The sequence below is a fragment of the Anser brachyrhynchus genome (assembly GCF_964034855.1).
Source record: "Anser brachyrhynchus genome assembly, chromosome: 4".
Taxonomy (NCBI): Eukaryota; Metazoa; Chordata; class Aves; order Anseriformes; family Anatidae; genus Anser; species Anser brachyrhynchus.
The window spans coordinates 4,024,382-4,039,831 of record NC_137698.1 but is presented as its reverse complement, the minus strand read 5'-3'; the positions used below and the strand labels follow the sequence as shown (position 1 = coordinate 4,039,831).

Genomic DNA, 15,450 nt, shown 5'->3' with positions numbered 1-15,450 from the left:
CTTTGCTTTGGAAATGGGAGGTAAATTGTTAAATTACTTAGTGCTCATGGCATTAGAGGTTCCTGCTCTCTCTCTCTCTCTCTCTCCTGTATGCATCATGCCAACTTGCACCTCCCTGTCGGCCTTGCTGCTCATTTACTGGTATCACCTGCTGAAGCACTCACTGGGGTGGAAGAGGACACCTCTGTCCTGCCTTTTCTGACTGGGAGCAGGAAGGTGAAATCTGGTGTCAGCATCTTCCCTTACAGTTTGAAGAGTCTTCCTCCCTGGCAGAAAGTGCAAAATACTGATGGTCCTCTTGAAAGCAGGGAGAACGGCAATGAGATCTGAAAAACATTTCCTTCCTTCTGAGGATGTTTTGTGAAGCCTAATTCCCTGATCCTTGAATGTAGTCACTGATAAAAGCAAAGAAAATCTTATGTTTCCGAAAATCAGCCTTCGGCTGGTCAGTGTCACAACCTAAAGCCATGGGGTAATCATTTCTTCAAAGCCATTTTTGCTGGAATTTAACTGATTACATCTCAATATTTGTTACACATTTCTTCAAAATCCAGCATAAGCACAGTGTTTACAGTGGGACAAATCCAGTGGCTGCCCCCTTCCCTGGGGTCTGACCGGGTATGTGAGGACCTGTGCAGGGGACTTTCTGTGGTAGGGAAACCTTCCTTTGCGGCTCTTGTGCGAGGAGAGTGAGCTTGGTGGGGAACAGAGAAGTCCTTCATCACAATTCCCCCAGATCCCCCTTGTTGTTCCAGGCCATTTCTGCAAGCATCATCAAATCCGAGGCTTATATTTAATTGTTATTATTGTTATTAGTTATTAATGTGAGTGGTTTTCCCTGCCCACAGACCTCTCTACCCACAGGAACAGGTGGAGAGTGTGTTTCTATGTGCATGCAAAGTAGATGCTTTGTGCTGTGGGCTTGCTAAGATCCACACAGCCATTGCAGGAGGTGGTATGACTTATGTTTATTTCTGGTATGTGTTGTGCTTTTTTAGAATAAATTGTAGAGTCATTAAAAGTTATTTTTTTCCTCGTTGAGTTCCTCATACTGAAACTGGAGAATCTACCACTGCAGAACTTTTAAATTAGAGTCTGTCCATGTTTTCTAAATTTTGTTAAGTGTTAGTCCATAATAAGAACCCAAATTTCCGCATTTTTCAGTACTGGAAGTGGAAGCTGTTAAATAAATTAAAGCCTAACCTTGCTTAGCAGTGATCTGCCAGAGAGATTTGTGTTGAACTATCTGATTCCTCACGGTGTGCACTAGATGGCAGCATTCATTCGTGATATATTAAAATAGCAGAAGGAAGTCATGGCAAAACTTTGTCAGAATTTTCACACATTGCCAAGTGTATTAATTAATTAATAGTTTTGTGGTTTTTTTTTTCACTTTATATTCATTTTGATACATGGGTTTCATGCCCTGAAATGATATTTCAATGTTGGAATTTTTACAGTGTTAAGTGAAGAAAAAAAAATAACTGAGAGAAGTAAACCATAATAAAACTAAATTTTGAAGATATTTCTAACCCATACAAGTTATAAAAACACCTTTGTTCCTCTTAGTAAGGATTCAGATTAAAATTTGGCTCCCTTAACCAAATCACTCTCAAAAAGTTGATAAATTGTATTTTGTCTCGTTCAAAGAAATGGGAACCTTGCTGCTGGAAAGGGTTAAATAGAAAATCTAAGGGAAACAGTCTGTGGATTTTTTCTTTTTTTTTTTTTAATGTTTTATCTACTGGTATCTGGGAAGTATAATCTCACTGTATAACTCTGGAGAGTTCTTCAATAGATTTACATTTAAAAAGCATTTAATAGTGAATTTTACAGGATTTGACAGACATTCCTTTAATGCCATTTTGTCTTTACCCCCAGCCAAATTCAACGAGATATTTCCGTGGGGGTTGCCAATGACAAATCAATACTCCAGGTGACCGAGTTGATGATTTGGGTTGTTTTCTCTGCTGCCAGTTACAAAGTGCCCGTGCTTCCTTTCGGCAGCTGTGTGACGGGCTACGTAGGGGAGCGGTGCCAGTTCAGCGACCTGGAGTGGTGGGAGCAGCAGCACGCCGAGAGGGTGAAGGTGCGGAACATCACCATCGCAGTGTGCGTAGCGGTGCTGGTCCTGCTGCTCCTGCTGGGGACCCTGGCCGCCTACTGCTCCAGGTACTGCTCCCAGACATGTGCTGGGAACGCGTGGCGGAGGGACCGAGGTGCTATCGCAGGTGGCTCATGGAGAAGAACATGTGCTGTTCCTCAGCCGGTGGAAATCGCCATCACATCCTTGCTCCTATCTTGCTTTTCTGTAATGGGGTCTGTGAATAATTCACAAGTGTTCTGGCTTGTCCCTTCCCTGCAGTACTCACATGGTTGTTAGAGTGACATGTGCCTGAGGAGAAGAATAGACCTGATTAGGTTTGAAGAGGAGCCATAATTTGTATTGATGAGAGAGTTAAAGAGCATGCTATTTACTTCTTCCTTAGCTTCCCTTAAGAGAGACAAATGTCTGAAACTGTTGTGGTAGGGCTTTGTTCTTCTCTGCTAGCTATTATCATCAGTTTTGTTTTACAACCCTTTCAGAGTAGAACTGTACCTGAATGTTTCCTTGCAAGGGAGAAAAGCAGAGCATTACCCTTCCAGTAGCACACTTCTACAGTGATGTCTGCAGCAGCGAATGTGAAAGCAGTTTTCCTGGTAGTAGAAAGTAAAATCAGGGATGTGAGTATAAGGCACATCTGTTGTAAGAGTACTCCCTGGCATTTTCCATGGCTGTAATGAATTGTGCAGGTTTGAGATTCTTCTCATGGCAAAAAGAATCCCCATAGTCACTATTTAAGAACCCAGCCTGATGTGAAATTAAATGTTGTTGATGTCCCTTGGACTGGAAAGTATTCAGCATTTAATAAGTTAGTCTTTTGGCCATGACCTTGGCAGACAACTGTTCTCAGAGGCTCTTGTTTAAATGTACATTTTTATTTAGCAAGTAACAAAGTAAACAAACAAAAAGCCAGAGAGCAGCCAAATTTACAGTTTCCCGCTGCATGCCTACCTGCCTTCCATACGCAGAGGTTTTGGTTGCGGTTTAGGCTAATTTTAACATTAGAATCTCCTAGGCATAAAACGTTAAGCTGAAAAAGAAGTTAGCTATGAAAGCTAATACTTTCCACTCTTATTTAATGGGTCCTAGCATATTTAGCCCATAAAAGTAGATAAGCTGTTACTTTTCTGGTTTTCTACTAGCTAATGGTAGAGCTCGAGAGTTAAAGCTAAGTGCAAGCTGGTTTGTTCTCATGACCTGGGATTCAGAAGCTAATCACTGGAATGATATATGTGGAATAGACAGATCATGAGACTCTTGTGTTTCCCATATTTGTCTTTTAAACTGCCATGGAAAATAGCCACAGTATGTCGGGTTTTAAGGTGTGAAGATATTCATTCTCTTCCCTTCCTCTCTCTTTTGTAATTTCTCCCTGATTTACTTTTCTTTCTTGCCAAATGCTTTTGATCAATATAACTATTTACCTCAACAACAAGTTTTCAATTACATGCTCGACTGCATTTGTACTGCAGCTATTACTCACCTAACTAGATCAAAATGAAACCGCTGATCTAAAATCCCTGTTTAGCCAGAGTCTGGAAACCAATATTTGGCTTGAAATCACTCTGCTGCTTTTTCCCCCCATGATCTACTGTATTTTGAAATGTACCAATCAAGTCTATAACAATCCTGTTCCTTCCCCTGCAAGATGCAGGCTCGTATCTCCTTCTAGTTGGAGGAAATGAAGTTGGTGAGCTACACCTACCTATTCGAAAGCTGCATGAACTGGAGGCCAAGGGTACCGGAGTGTTGTGTTTGTTCAGTGGCTGTGGCCTGCTGAAGGGCATTGTGTTAATCTTCACGTCAGGTTTACACAGTCTGAACGTACAATATGCCAGGTTTCCTTTCTTACTTGGGATGGAGGGAAGCAATTTCTCTTCCAACAAAAAAAACAACAACCCTGAACCACAGATTTAACACCCACAAATTGGCTGAGGTCATGCAAAAATTAGCAGTAGAGCTGGGATTAGGATTGGGAAATTCTTGGCCTGCTGCCCGCGGTTCAGTCAACCGGATTTCACCGCGGCCTCCTGCTTGTGCTCACGGAGACCCTCATGCCCGCCGTGTCAACCTGGCATCTGCTGCTCTGCGTGCTCTGAAGTAAGCCCCGGAATTAGAGGGATCCTCTCGGGCAGGGCATCCTGCTGAGGACAGTGCCTACGTGCTGCGTGGGGGATTTTAGCCATTGAGTAACGGGCTCGAGTTGGGTTCTGTCAGCGCTCTGAGCTGCAGTGCCGAGGGGCCATATCGAGGTGAGGGTTAAAACACAAACAGCAGCCATGCTGCAGTGCCAGGAAGGCCAAAACGGAGTAACTTACCTTGTTGTTCAGCATTCTGTGCTGTAGACTTATCCTCAGATCTGACACCTACCTGATTTTGTGTCATCAGTCCCAGTCTTATGCTCTGTTGAGAACCACGAGAGTTTTTCTTTCTGGTTGAAGGCATAGGGAGGAGTGTGTTATAGAGAATCTGGGGAGAAAATCCATGGTGCAGACAGGTAGGTCTTTCCTATTTCTAACAGAAGCCAAATCTCGTCTATGTTGGCTTTTCTTTAAGGGAATAACGTATGATAATTATGGAATGATATATATTCCCAGTTAGTGTATGACTGTGGCATAGGAATAAAAGGAAAACTCCTATTTTCTTAGATAGATGTCGATTGAATTTCATTTAAAATATATCAAGTAAAAGGAAGTTATAACTTGACACTTCTGGAATTTGAAGAGTGAAACATTACTTTTGTTATCTGATGTCTAGGAGAAGAACAATTGTGTGTGTGATGTCAGTAAAACTGTACTGATTTGAATCTCAAGAAGTGTAAATGAGCTCTTTTTCTTATGACTGTGTTTTCTGCGTAGGGGCCTAGATTGGATTTTAATACTGCCTTACAAGTGATCACTGTTTAACTTCAAAAATAACAGATTTTGAATTTATGGAACCAGCTACTTGGAGCTAACTATTCACAGCCTTTTTCCAATTCAAGATTGTACTCTGGCTTTATTTCCCCCTCGTTTGAGCTAATTGTGTTAGTCATGCTTTTTTTTTTTTTTTTTTTTTCCAGGAAATAACTTAGTTCCAAGCTTTTTGAGGACTTCAATTTATTTATTTCATAGTATTTTCTAAAGTTGTTGTCTTTCGTAAATGATGCAGCTGAATGCAGAAGTGATTTTATAATTGTAACTACCAAATGATGTACAAAAATACAGTCACATTTTTATTTCTGAGCTTCACCCACACTATTCATTGTATTGGCTAAAACTTAAATCTTTGTAAGAGGAATGTACTATAGTTTGAATAATATAAGAAAATAGAAGGGGGTATTTAAAATTAATTATTTTCTTTTCCTAATGAATGACCCTTTACAAATGGCACGTTAAAACAAGTATTCACTTCTTACTGACTTCTATTTCTGACAAGATGTTTGTTTTAACCACTGTGCTGTAATTAACACTAATACAGCCTTTCAGAAGAATGAAAGAAAAGAAAATGTATGTCCCCTCTGTAAATACCTACAGAATGAAGTGTGAAAAGAAGCAGCATCTGTTCCTCCTGAAGTGAAATAATTTGTTTCAGCTTTTGTTCTGTTGCAGAAGTCAAAACTTGTATAAGAAGAATCTCTGTGCAGAAGCGATAAGAGATGCCAGCAGCCACGCTGACAATGAGAACGTGACACTTACTTGCAACAAGTCTCAGGTAACTGTATTAATGTGGAGAGGGAAGTAGGAAGGATCAAAGAGCGTTAGGGATCCACTTGAGATTATCCATCAAATAATTCACATCTTAAATACATTAAACAAGTGCTAGAGTCATCAAGTGCTTTGCTGTGAACCCTAGTTCATCTTACCTCATTGTTATCCCTCCAAGTTCACAGCCGCCTGGATGTATTGCAGCCATTAGCTGGTGTTATTGTTAGCTTTGAACACAACAGTTGGGGAGCTGTGTTCTAAATTAAGGAAATGGCAATGTGATGACATGGCATATCACAGAGTTATTTTCACAGGGAAGTATGCCCTCTCTATAAAAGATTTCTTGGAAGCCAAGTACTGTGTGTGGTACCCGAGATGCTGAACTTTATTTTGGGGGTGGATGCAATTAAATGTCTTGGTATTAGAAGCTGCTGCCTTGCAAAGAGAACCTATCAGGATGTTATCAGGAAGTTTGGAAGGGAATTTAAAATACTAATTGTGCACTGGTGTAGGTAGAAGTGCCATCATGATCTGCTTGCTCTGGCCTGTTTCTATTGTCAGTTTTGAATGTGCATTAGAGATTTTGGCCCCATGAGATCTGATCAAGGGATTTGATTTTCACTGGCATTAAAATGTCATTATGCTGTTGGGTGACTGCAGTTGGAACCTGAAGTCAGCAAAAAGGACGTAATCAGCATCTGTGGCTATTTCTGTGCCCAGACTGAAGCTGCTCTGTCAGAATGGCACGACTTATCCTGAGATCGTCTGCACGCTCACATCATGCAGCACTGAATAAGCTGCTGTAATGCAGGTGTCACAGTACATGTCTAGGTAGCATCACATTAGATAAGCAGCATATGCTCTCCGAAATAGGCACAGTTATGTCAGTGGAAAGGACTGCTGGAAAAGTCTATACTTGCACAGGATTGGAGTTAAACTCCAGTGATGCACCTACCTTTTTACTGTGGTAACTGCACGCATGTTTTTCTAGCATGGGTATTACTGCAAGGATTTAAAGCCTTTCACAACCAACCATAGCTGGAAGGGTACAAAATCCGTGCAGAATAGTCAAAGTTGCAAAAGAATTTGGCTTTATACATTTACTTTAATGATAATGGATACTTTAGCTTTAAATCTAGATTTTATTCATCTATGCTTAAAGTTCAACTCTGCTCCAGATCTTTGTGTCCAGAAAGGGATGAATTTGCTCTGCTTGGGGGTGGCTGCTTGAGGGGTTGAATATCATGGAATATCCATAGTGCAAATTGAGCATTTTTAAATCAACCAGAAGAATGCCTCTCAGATGGTTTAGATTAAGTATCTGGCAGGATTTGTGAGTGGGTAGCTGCTGGAACACACTATTAGACATGTGCAGGGAGTACTGAATTGACTTCACCCCAGTTATAACATGAAATAGTTCCACTGATGGTCTGTCGCATGGTCTTGTGGACCTTTTATTACTAGCTGCTGACCTGGCCAGCACTTGTTCCTCCAAATAGTAAGCAGCAGATGTGCTGAATCTTAGCGACGCCATCATTTGTTCACAGCAGAGGCAAAAAACATGGTTTGCAAAATATCTGTGGCTGGCAAAATCAGAAGCATTTGTTGGGACTGAGAACAGCTTGTTGCCTGGGAGCAGTGCTCTAGGAGGCCTGCAGCTCATCACTTCTGTCCCCACCTGCTGTTGTCCCCACAGTTAATGCTAGTCATTAATGACATTTTTGCCGAATATAGGACTAATTAGACAGCTAAGCAATGGACTGAGTCAACAAAAACAAATCTTACCTACTCATCTATTACACACTCGGGTTGAATTTCACCACGCATTCTTCTACTGGGAGACATCAAATACATTAATAAAGTAATTCATTGCAAATGGCTTGTTGCAGACTGGAAGAGGAAATCACTGACCCTTTGCTAATTATTGCTTCTCACACAGTAATGGATTCCTGTGGTTTCGTGCATGTGATTTTCTCTGTGCTGATGCAGCCATGAGTGTTAAGTTCACTGGGGCTTCATTCATGCATGCACTCAAGTTAGAAACTGTAGAGCTGCCAAAAAGCAGCAGGAAGTTGTCTACTACTGTTCACTTTAAGTGGAGATTATTGGGGAGCTTTGTGATGGAAAAAAAAAAAAAAAGAAGAAGAAAAAATCATACTACACTGGGGCAGAAAACTATAGCTCCTCAACTCTTACGGTACTTGTGTAGGTCTTTGGGTGCTATTGATGTACCCAGCATTAGTAATTCTAATGCAGGATTTCATATGGGACTGGGTGGTATGTGTGAAGTAACTGTAAAGAGCTCATTAAATTCTTTCCTTTTGTAACCTGTAGTATGCTTGCCCATTTGTGTAGCTAGGGAGAAGAAGTGCAAAGACTTCTTGATAGTGCCCATCTAGGCTAATGTAGAGGATAATGAATTTTACCCTATCGCACACACCAAATGCCAGGTATCATGATACCAAAAGAATACCTACAGTTTGCCCAAAGGTCATTCACTTTTTCATTTATTTCTATTTTGCCAAGGGAAGCTACATTTGGGTGAGAGTATGCCTGGGTATTTTTCTCACATTTGTGTTAGAGATCTGTAAGCAAGGCTAGATTTGTCCCAGGAATACAGAAGCCTTGGTAAACTTTTGCACATGCCTGGATGCACATGCCTCAACCACTGGGAAGTGGCTGAGTCACCATCCCTGGAGGTCTTTAAAAGATGTTTAGGTTTAGAGCTTAGTGATATGGTTTAGTGGAGGACTTGTTAGTGTTAGGTCAGAGGCTGGACTAGGTGATCTTGGAGGTCTCTTCCAACCTAGATGATTCTGTGATTCTGTGGATTTTGAGGCTATTCTGAGACTCGTCACTCAGCAAGTGTTGAGCTTTGCACAGTCAAAGATATTTTGCAGAACTGTGTGTAGCTGGATCTCCTCTGGGGGTCTGCCACATGTAGGTTAGCAGCTGTAAGCATACAGATTTTATGCAAATGAACTGATACCTAAATATTCACGCCTGTTACATGTGTGGCGTGTTCATACCATTCCCCAGTTCTCCACCTACACCATGAATCTGCCAACAATCTTCTGTTGGAACATCTTACTTACGGACATTTTCTCTTCTTCCTTGTGTCTGCTCTTTAAATGCCCCCTTTTAACTATTCCTTAGCTGGGTTTCTCTGTTCACCTCTATCCTATTTCAGCACATTGCTTTCCTCTTTTCTTCTCTGCTCTTTTCAGCACAGTCCCTCAGAGGGTGCTGGCTTCAAGGCACGGTGTAGCTTGTTTTCCACTGTCACCACGGGACGATGGAATTGCACCCCTAAGGTGCTGCTTGGAGCTGGGAAAGGGAAGCTTGCTTCCTTCCCTGCGTCTGGCAGGGTTTCCTGCTGTCTGGTTACAGGCCTCTTTAATGCTTTAAAAGTGGCCCAGATACTGTGGAGAGGGTTGGTTTTCATGTACTTTTCTTCTTGCATCTGGAAAGGTTGATTTGCAATGCTAGAGTGTGGGTACTTCTTTACTAGGCTAGGACTGCACGCTTTCCAAAGAAAGACCAGGGCTGTCATCAACTGCAATGTTTAATTATCTGCAGGGGAAGGGTCATCCCAGAAGCCAGGATGACCTTTTTCCCCCTCCTGTGGTTGGAGTGTGTGGCCCTTCCAGTCTGCCTCTTGGGTTTCAGAAAACTGGTTCATTTTATATTAATTTGGGCTCTCTGTGTTTTGTGCATATTGTACGTATTTGCAGTTTGCGGTTGTCAAGGAGTGTAACAGTCCTCTGGAGACTAAAGCGGTTGATCTAATTGAGTGTGAGACAGCAGACCCTCATCCTGCCTGTCCTTCAGAATATGGTGAGTAGGATTTCCTTCCCTATTACATCTCTCCTCACCTTTGCACCAGCAGCAGTGGTGGCTAGTCCAGGAGACAGAGAAACCAAATGATACCACTGGCTTGTTTAGAGCACTGTGCACCGCAGAAACCATGTTTGCATTGCTGTGAAGAGACCATACAATCCTTCACTTTGCAGATTATTTGTGAGAAATTACAGTACAACAGTGCTTTCACAAGCATAAGGAGCCAGATGCTTCTCATGATAGTAATAATATCATGTTTTTGCGTTTTTGTAAAACTTCATAGTTTTTTTCTTTTTTTTTTCTTCTTTTTTTTTTTTTTTTTCCTTCATAGCAATGAGTTATGTGCATCATACTAATGGGAAAAGTGTGTCCCTGAGAAGATATACTTTGACAGTCCTTATGCATTTAGGCAGGAAAACTGTCAGGGTGTGAAGAGTCCAGACCTTTTGCCCTGTAGCAGCAACAGCAATTCTGTTTTTTTATTTTTTGTGTGTTAAACAAGCTGTTTGACTGCCTGGGGAGTGTTTGGTGCTTAAACAAAGATGAGATGAATGAAGGAGATATTCCTCCCACCGCTGATGCAAAGGCGGCAGGCAGCACAGGAACACACAACAGGCTTCCATGGCCCACAGGTTACCAGCTGGATCACTCTGAGTTTTAGCAAATCCTGCCTTGTATAGAGGCAACTGAATTTCGTAATGGCTCACGTGGTGAGAAGTGATGGGGAAAGACTGATATCCTTTAAGAGTTTGTCTTTAATGTATTTACTGCCTGTTCAGAGAAGTTACCAGACAGCCTGGTTTGCATTGGCCATTTAGAAATACCCAAAGACAAATGTTTGAGGATATTGAATGGGCAGGCATCTTGCAAGATTTTCATAATTGCCCATCCTGTCCTTAGATATACGTTGGGAAATCAGTTTATTCATCAGTAGAAAATGTGCCTCACGTTTACTTGGTTGAACTAATACTGTGAACATGTGTAGAACTGTATTGCCCAGTGAAAGAAGCCTGATGTTTCCCATTAGGAGACTCTGTTCTCATTTATAGGTTTATCAGATGCAGCTTTTGGAAGAGAAATTTCCCGTGACAGGCGTCTTTTTTTTTTTTCCCTAATTGAAAATTTTAGCAAAAGTGGTTCAGCTGCCTTAGAGAACAAGACTAGTAGATAATCTGATGTCTTTTCTAAGATGTCAGTGAATAATTCTAAGACCTTTGACTTTGGAGCAGGGAATTTAATTTCACCAGGCAGGTGGTCTTCCTGTCTTGGGCATGCCTTTTTCTTGTTCTTAGGTGTTAGAATAGAAAAACATGACATTTTCCTTGGACAAGTCACTTCTTAAAATCTGAAACAAGTTCTTGACTGTCTCTTTTTTTTTTTTTGACATAAGTTCTTTTTGTAATTTTCTGTGTTTGATGCCTTGCTTCCTTTCATAGCTTTCCTTCAAAGCTATCATTAACTTTCCTTTAGCCTAGTTGTTGTGAACCTTCCCAGATGGCTTTCAATAACGTATATCCATTTTGTTCAGCAGAAGAACAGCCTATAACATATGACAAAGCAGCAGAGACTTTGGCAGAAGAGGAGAAAGAACAAGGCTGCCGACAAGAGGTTCCTGGTGGTGAGAAATCGTTTCAGCCCTCGGGAGCAGAGAAGGGTCCCCCCCAGGCTCCTTGGGGAGCCCACCCCAAGCCCCTGCAGGGAAGGGAGCCCTGCCTGCCTGCCCCAGCCAGCCTGCTGATGCAGCCGGACTAGAAGAAGCTTGGGCTGAGCAGGAACAGGAGGAAGGATGAAGCCAGTGGAGAATGGGAACTTGCGAAACACTGAAGCAACCCTCATTTTTGTCTTCAAGCTGTGCGCTAGAAAAAGAAAAGAAAACAAAAACACCGAACAGAGCAGAAAAGTTCTTGCCACTCCTTGCCTACCATCTCTGCTTGGAAGAATTGCTGTGAGCAACGCATTAACCACCACTACTCTATAAGTATCACTTTAGGGGTCAACACTGCGAATTTCATTAACTGGCAGCTAAAAGGACACTGAGGGAAAACAGACCAGTGGGTGGTTTGTTAGAGGTAAACATTTTCTAAAGGAGTTTATTGCAAGTGATAGTCTTTACACATAGATGGAGTCCGAAAAACTGCCCAGAAAGTGGGTCATAAGGGACAACTGCAGAGAAACTGGAATGGAAGACGATGCAGGAAAACAAGTTCAAATGAATCTTTTTGTTAAAATACTGTTCATGGGCACTATAAGTCTCTCCCCAGCACTGCTGTCAGGCCACTGTAACATCTGGGACTTCAATGGGGCTGTTCTTGTAACCTAAGTTCTTCCGTAACTGAGCACCAGATGTGGGACTGTGTTTCTCGGATTTGGTGGGTTGGAGGATTGTTTGTAAGCTCATGGTATTAACGATGGTCCCATCTATAGCAATTTAGGTGATTCTTCCATTCAATTTTCCACTCTACACCATTTCTTTGGAGGATCACGTGATTGTTGCTGGACGGGGACAGCAGGCCTCAGTCTGCTTTCAGCCCTGCGAGGGAGCATGTGCTGGAGCTTTCTTTGCCTCACAGAACTGTGGCTGGCAGCAAAATCTGTCTCACTATGTAGGACTTAGTGTGGCAGAAGAAGTCCAGCCAGTTCCTGTTCCAAAAGAACATGAGAAGTGGGACAAACAAAAAAAAATGCCCCCTCAGTTTGGACTGACATCCATGTCACTGATTTGCGCTGCCTCAAAATCCATGGGATCGATTGGAAAACATCACCCATTTTTCTTGAAACTGACTTTCTAACAGCTACGGTTCCCTTCCAGTTATTTGTTAAGAAAAACTAACTTGCTTATAAAGCTCTGTCATATACAGAGTTGTAACTTAGTTGTTTATCATCTCAAGTGATTTTCACCACCGCTCTTGAACTTCTGAGGCTGGTTTCAGAGTGTTTTGGAAGATATCTGGAAATCAGCTATGTTACTGATAATGTTTTCTTTGTAGAGGATCTTCTCTGTTTGTGAAGTCTACTGCTATAACTATTGGACACCTTCTCTAAGCTCCACTACAGTGCCCACTACTAGCGCTCCTCATAATTCATTAGCTGGATAATAGTTGTTAACGTTATTCATTTGTGTGTTTGACATCCTGCTGTTTGTTTTTGGAGTTCCACCAGGAAGGTGTGATGTGTTGTAGGCTGGTTACCAGCTCTGTATGCCAGTGATGGAAAAGAGTATTAAAAGGCTCTTATCTCTTGTCCAAAATAGTTGCATGCTTGAGTAACTTTGTGGAGTTAAATCTTGTAATCATAGAATGATAGAATGGTTTGGGTAGGAAAGGACCTTAAAGGTCACCTAATTCCAACCCCCCTGCCGTGGGCAGAGGCACCTTCCACTAGACCATGTTGCTCAGAGACCCATCCAGCCTGGCCTTGACCGCTTCCAGGGATGAATTCTGATTTATGCTGGTGAAAGCAATAAAAACACTGAGCCTGAGGTGTCTGAATTACAGAAATTGTAAGGCCTTGATTTGTAGATAGCATAACAATTAAGGATAGTTGTTTATCCTTCTAAAATGATCTTTTTGTGGGTAGTTTTGAATTACTAAGTCAGTTCTGAATTCAGATTGAACTTCTAAAATAGGCATTTCCAAAGGGTGGTTGGAGTTAGCAGTAAGGAAGACACATGCTCTTGTGTGAATGGAGAATGTCCATGAAAAGTGAAGTGATTGAGGAGAGTTAACCTACTAGATTGTGCTCAGAGGAGGGCAACCACTGGGCTGGACCATTAGTATTTAGTAGACTGGATTTTGAGTTAAGCATAGTTTCATTTTGTTAACCTTGTTAAAAGCATCTAGGCTGGGTTCCCTGGTCTTCCACAGTCCATCAGGGATCTTGTGCATGTTGGTGGGAAGAGAGTCCAGCTATAAAGGCCCTGATTCAGTAAATCAGTTTATTTTCATGAGAGCTAGACAGTAAAATGATTTTTATCCCTGCACTTTCATTATCTCTGGTGAAATATGTTTCTGTGCTTAAAATCAAAGTGCCGTGTTGAATGACAGTCAACATTTAGTTGGATGTTTCCCTGATCACAGAAAATAAAGATTTGTAACTTTGAATCTTGTCTAAACAAAGATGTTTCAGACTCCTTACAAATTAGTTTTATATTCTGCCCCTTGTTTTGTTTACTTTGCTTTCTTTCACTCTAAGGATCAAATTTTAAATTCGATAGTGTTCTTTAGAGAATGAGATGTTCCCTATTTAGTGTTTCAGCACTAAACTCAAAATAATCTTTAATGTTAAAACCTTGAGATGATATTTCAACATAAATATAATATATTTGGTTTATTTGTATGTTTATAAAACTGTTGATTTATAAAAATAATAATAAAGAAAGATGCTTGGTGTCCCTCTTGTTTTAAAAGAAGTGTGTACAGAACTCCTCAGTTAAACCATGTCATTCTTGTCGATAGCTCCATTGGTTTCATCCAGCCACAGTGTCATGTGTTGGTACAGCACATGCAGGTATCATGGTTTTTTCCTTCACCACCTAAAGGATCTTTACAAATGAGGGTTATCTTCTGCAGCTCACAATTAGATCCCTGCTTGAATATGGTAAGTTTTTACTTATGACTTTAGTTATACTATTCCCATAGACCAGTAGAAGCCATATATTCATTTTTGTGTGCATTTAAATGTCTCTCTTATGAATGTTGCTACTTGTTTGTCTAGAAATATTACTGATGGTTTCACAATACGTTTTCAAACTGGCCTCCAAGGTGTAATTCTCAGGCTTTACATGGAAGTCAGATGGCATCAAATGGTAAAATGCTAGAGGTACCTTGTTTGGTTATACTTTTTGTTTGTTTGTTTGTAAGGTCATCTCAAAAACTTTTAAATTATTAGACTTTCTGGGTATGCAGCAAACTTAGTATTGACCTCAAATTCTGTTGGCGTACTCTGACTTTTAAAAATGAAATTAATGTGTGTCATAATAAGCTGCAAAAGAGGAATTTAGAAACAGTGTGAAAAACCTTGACAAGCCCAAAGTGAGAAAACTATTAGGCAATTCTGGAGGGCAGGGGAGAAAATGAGTTTGTTTAGTTTAGTAAATCCTGACTTTATTGAACCTGACATTTCAATTCTCCAAAGCCAGATTTTCATCATAAATGAATGAGGAATGATTCATGTTCATTCATAATGGGCAAAGGCAATGTGATGGTTCCCAGTCACAGGAATGTATGACGCATCCCATTTTAAGTCCTTCTTTGCAGTCACTTGCAACTTGCAGAATTTTATCTGTTCAGGCAAAATTTTTCCACCCTGGGAGTCTATTTCAGGATGGAAGTATTTCAGAAAAATTCTATGAAAAAAGTGCGTAAGAGTTCAGAATGGGATTAAGGAAAACCTCTGCCTTGCTAATATATTTTGTGGTTTTGTCTTATTGGGAGTAATTTTATCTCATGTTATTTCGGGGTGATGCCTACACTGTTCAGTTAGTCTTCAGGACACACTTGGTGTTATTGCTCTGCTGCCTGATAACTTGCCATCTTTATCTCTGTGCTTGTGAAAAGAAAAGAGGTTAGTGGCATTAGAAGCCTCCCCCAGAGCCCCAGGAATGCACCCCAAACACAATCTGGAAGGATGATAGCCTAAGTTGGCTCACGTTCCTCTGATCTTTTATTGAGACTGCTGTTTAATGCTAGTTTTGATGTGGACCAGGAACAGCCAACTTTGTGAATACCATTCATCATGGGATTAACTTTCAGGCACTCCTCAGTACCGAGGTGGACTAGATTCAGCCCGGTGAAAAGCCTTACTCCCTTCTGGCCAGCCTTA

At 41.1% G+C, this 15,450-nt stretch overlaps 1 protein-coding gene across 3 annotated transcripts in view; it reads left to right on the top strand.

Annotated features, from left to right (window-relative positions):
- The window catches only part of EGF (epidermal growth factor), a 61,725-nt gene extending 47,690 nt beyond the window's left edge, over positions 1-14,035 (top strand). For 2 of the 3 annotated variants that reach the window (XM_080592119.1, XM_080592118.1), the window contains 4 exons: positions 2,008-2,172; positions 5,695-5,797; positions 9,525-9,627; positions 11,162-14,035. In XM_080592119.1, the coding sequence (XP_080448245.1) occupies positions 2,008-2,172; positions 5,695-5,797; positions 9,525-9,627; positions 11,162-11,382 (592 nt within the window). In that variant the 3' untranslated portion in view covers positions 11,383-14,035. Of the gene's footprint in view, positions 1-2,007; positions 2,173-5,694; positions 5,798-9,524; positions 9,628-11,158 lie in introns of all 3 variants that reach the window. The other variant, XM_080592117.1, reaches the window with a different exon arrangement.
- Positions 14,036-15,450: the final 1,415 nt, after the last annotated feature.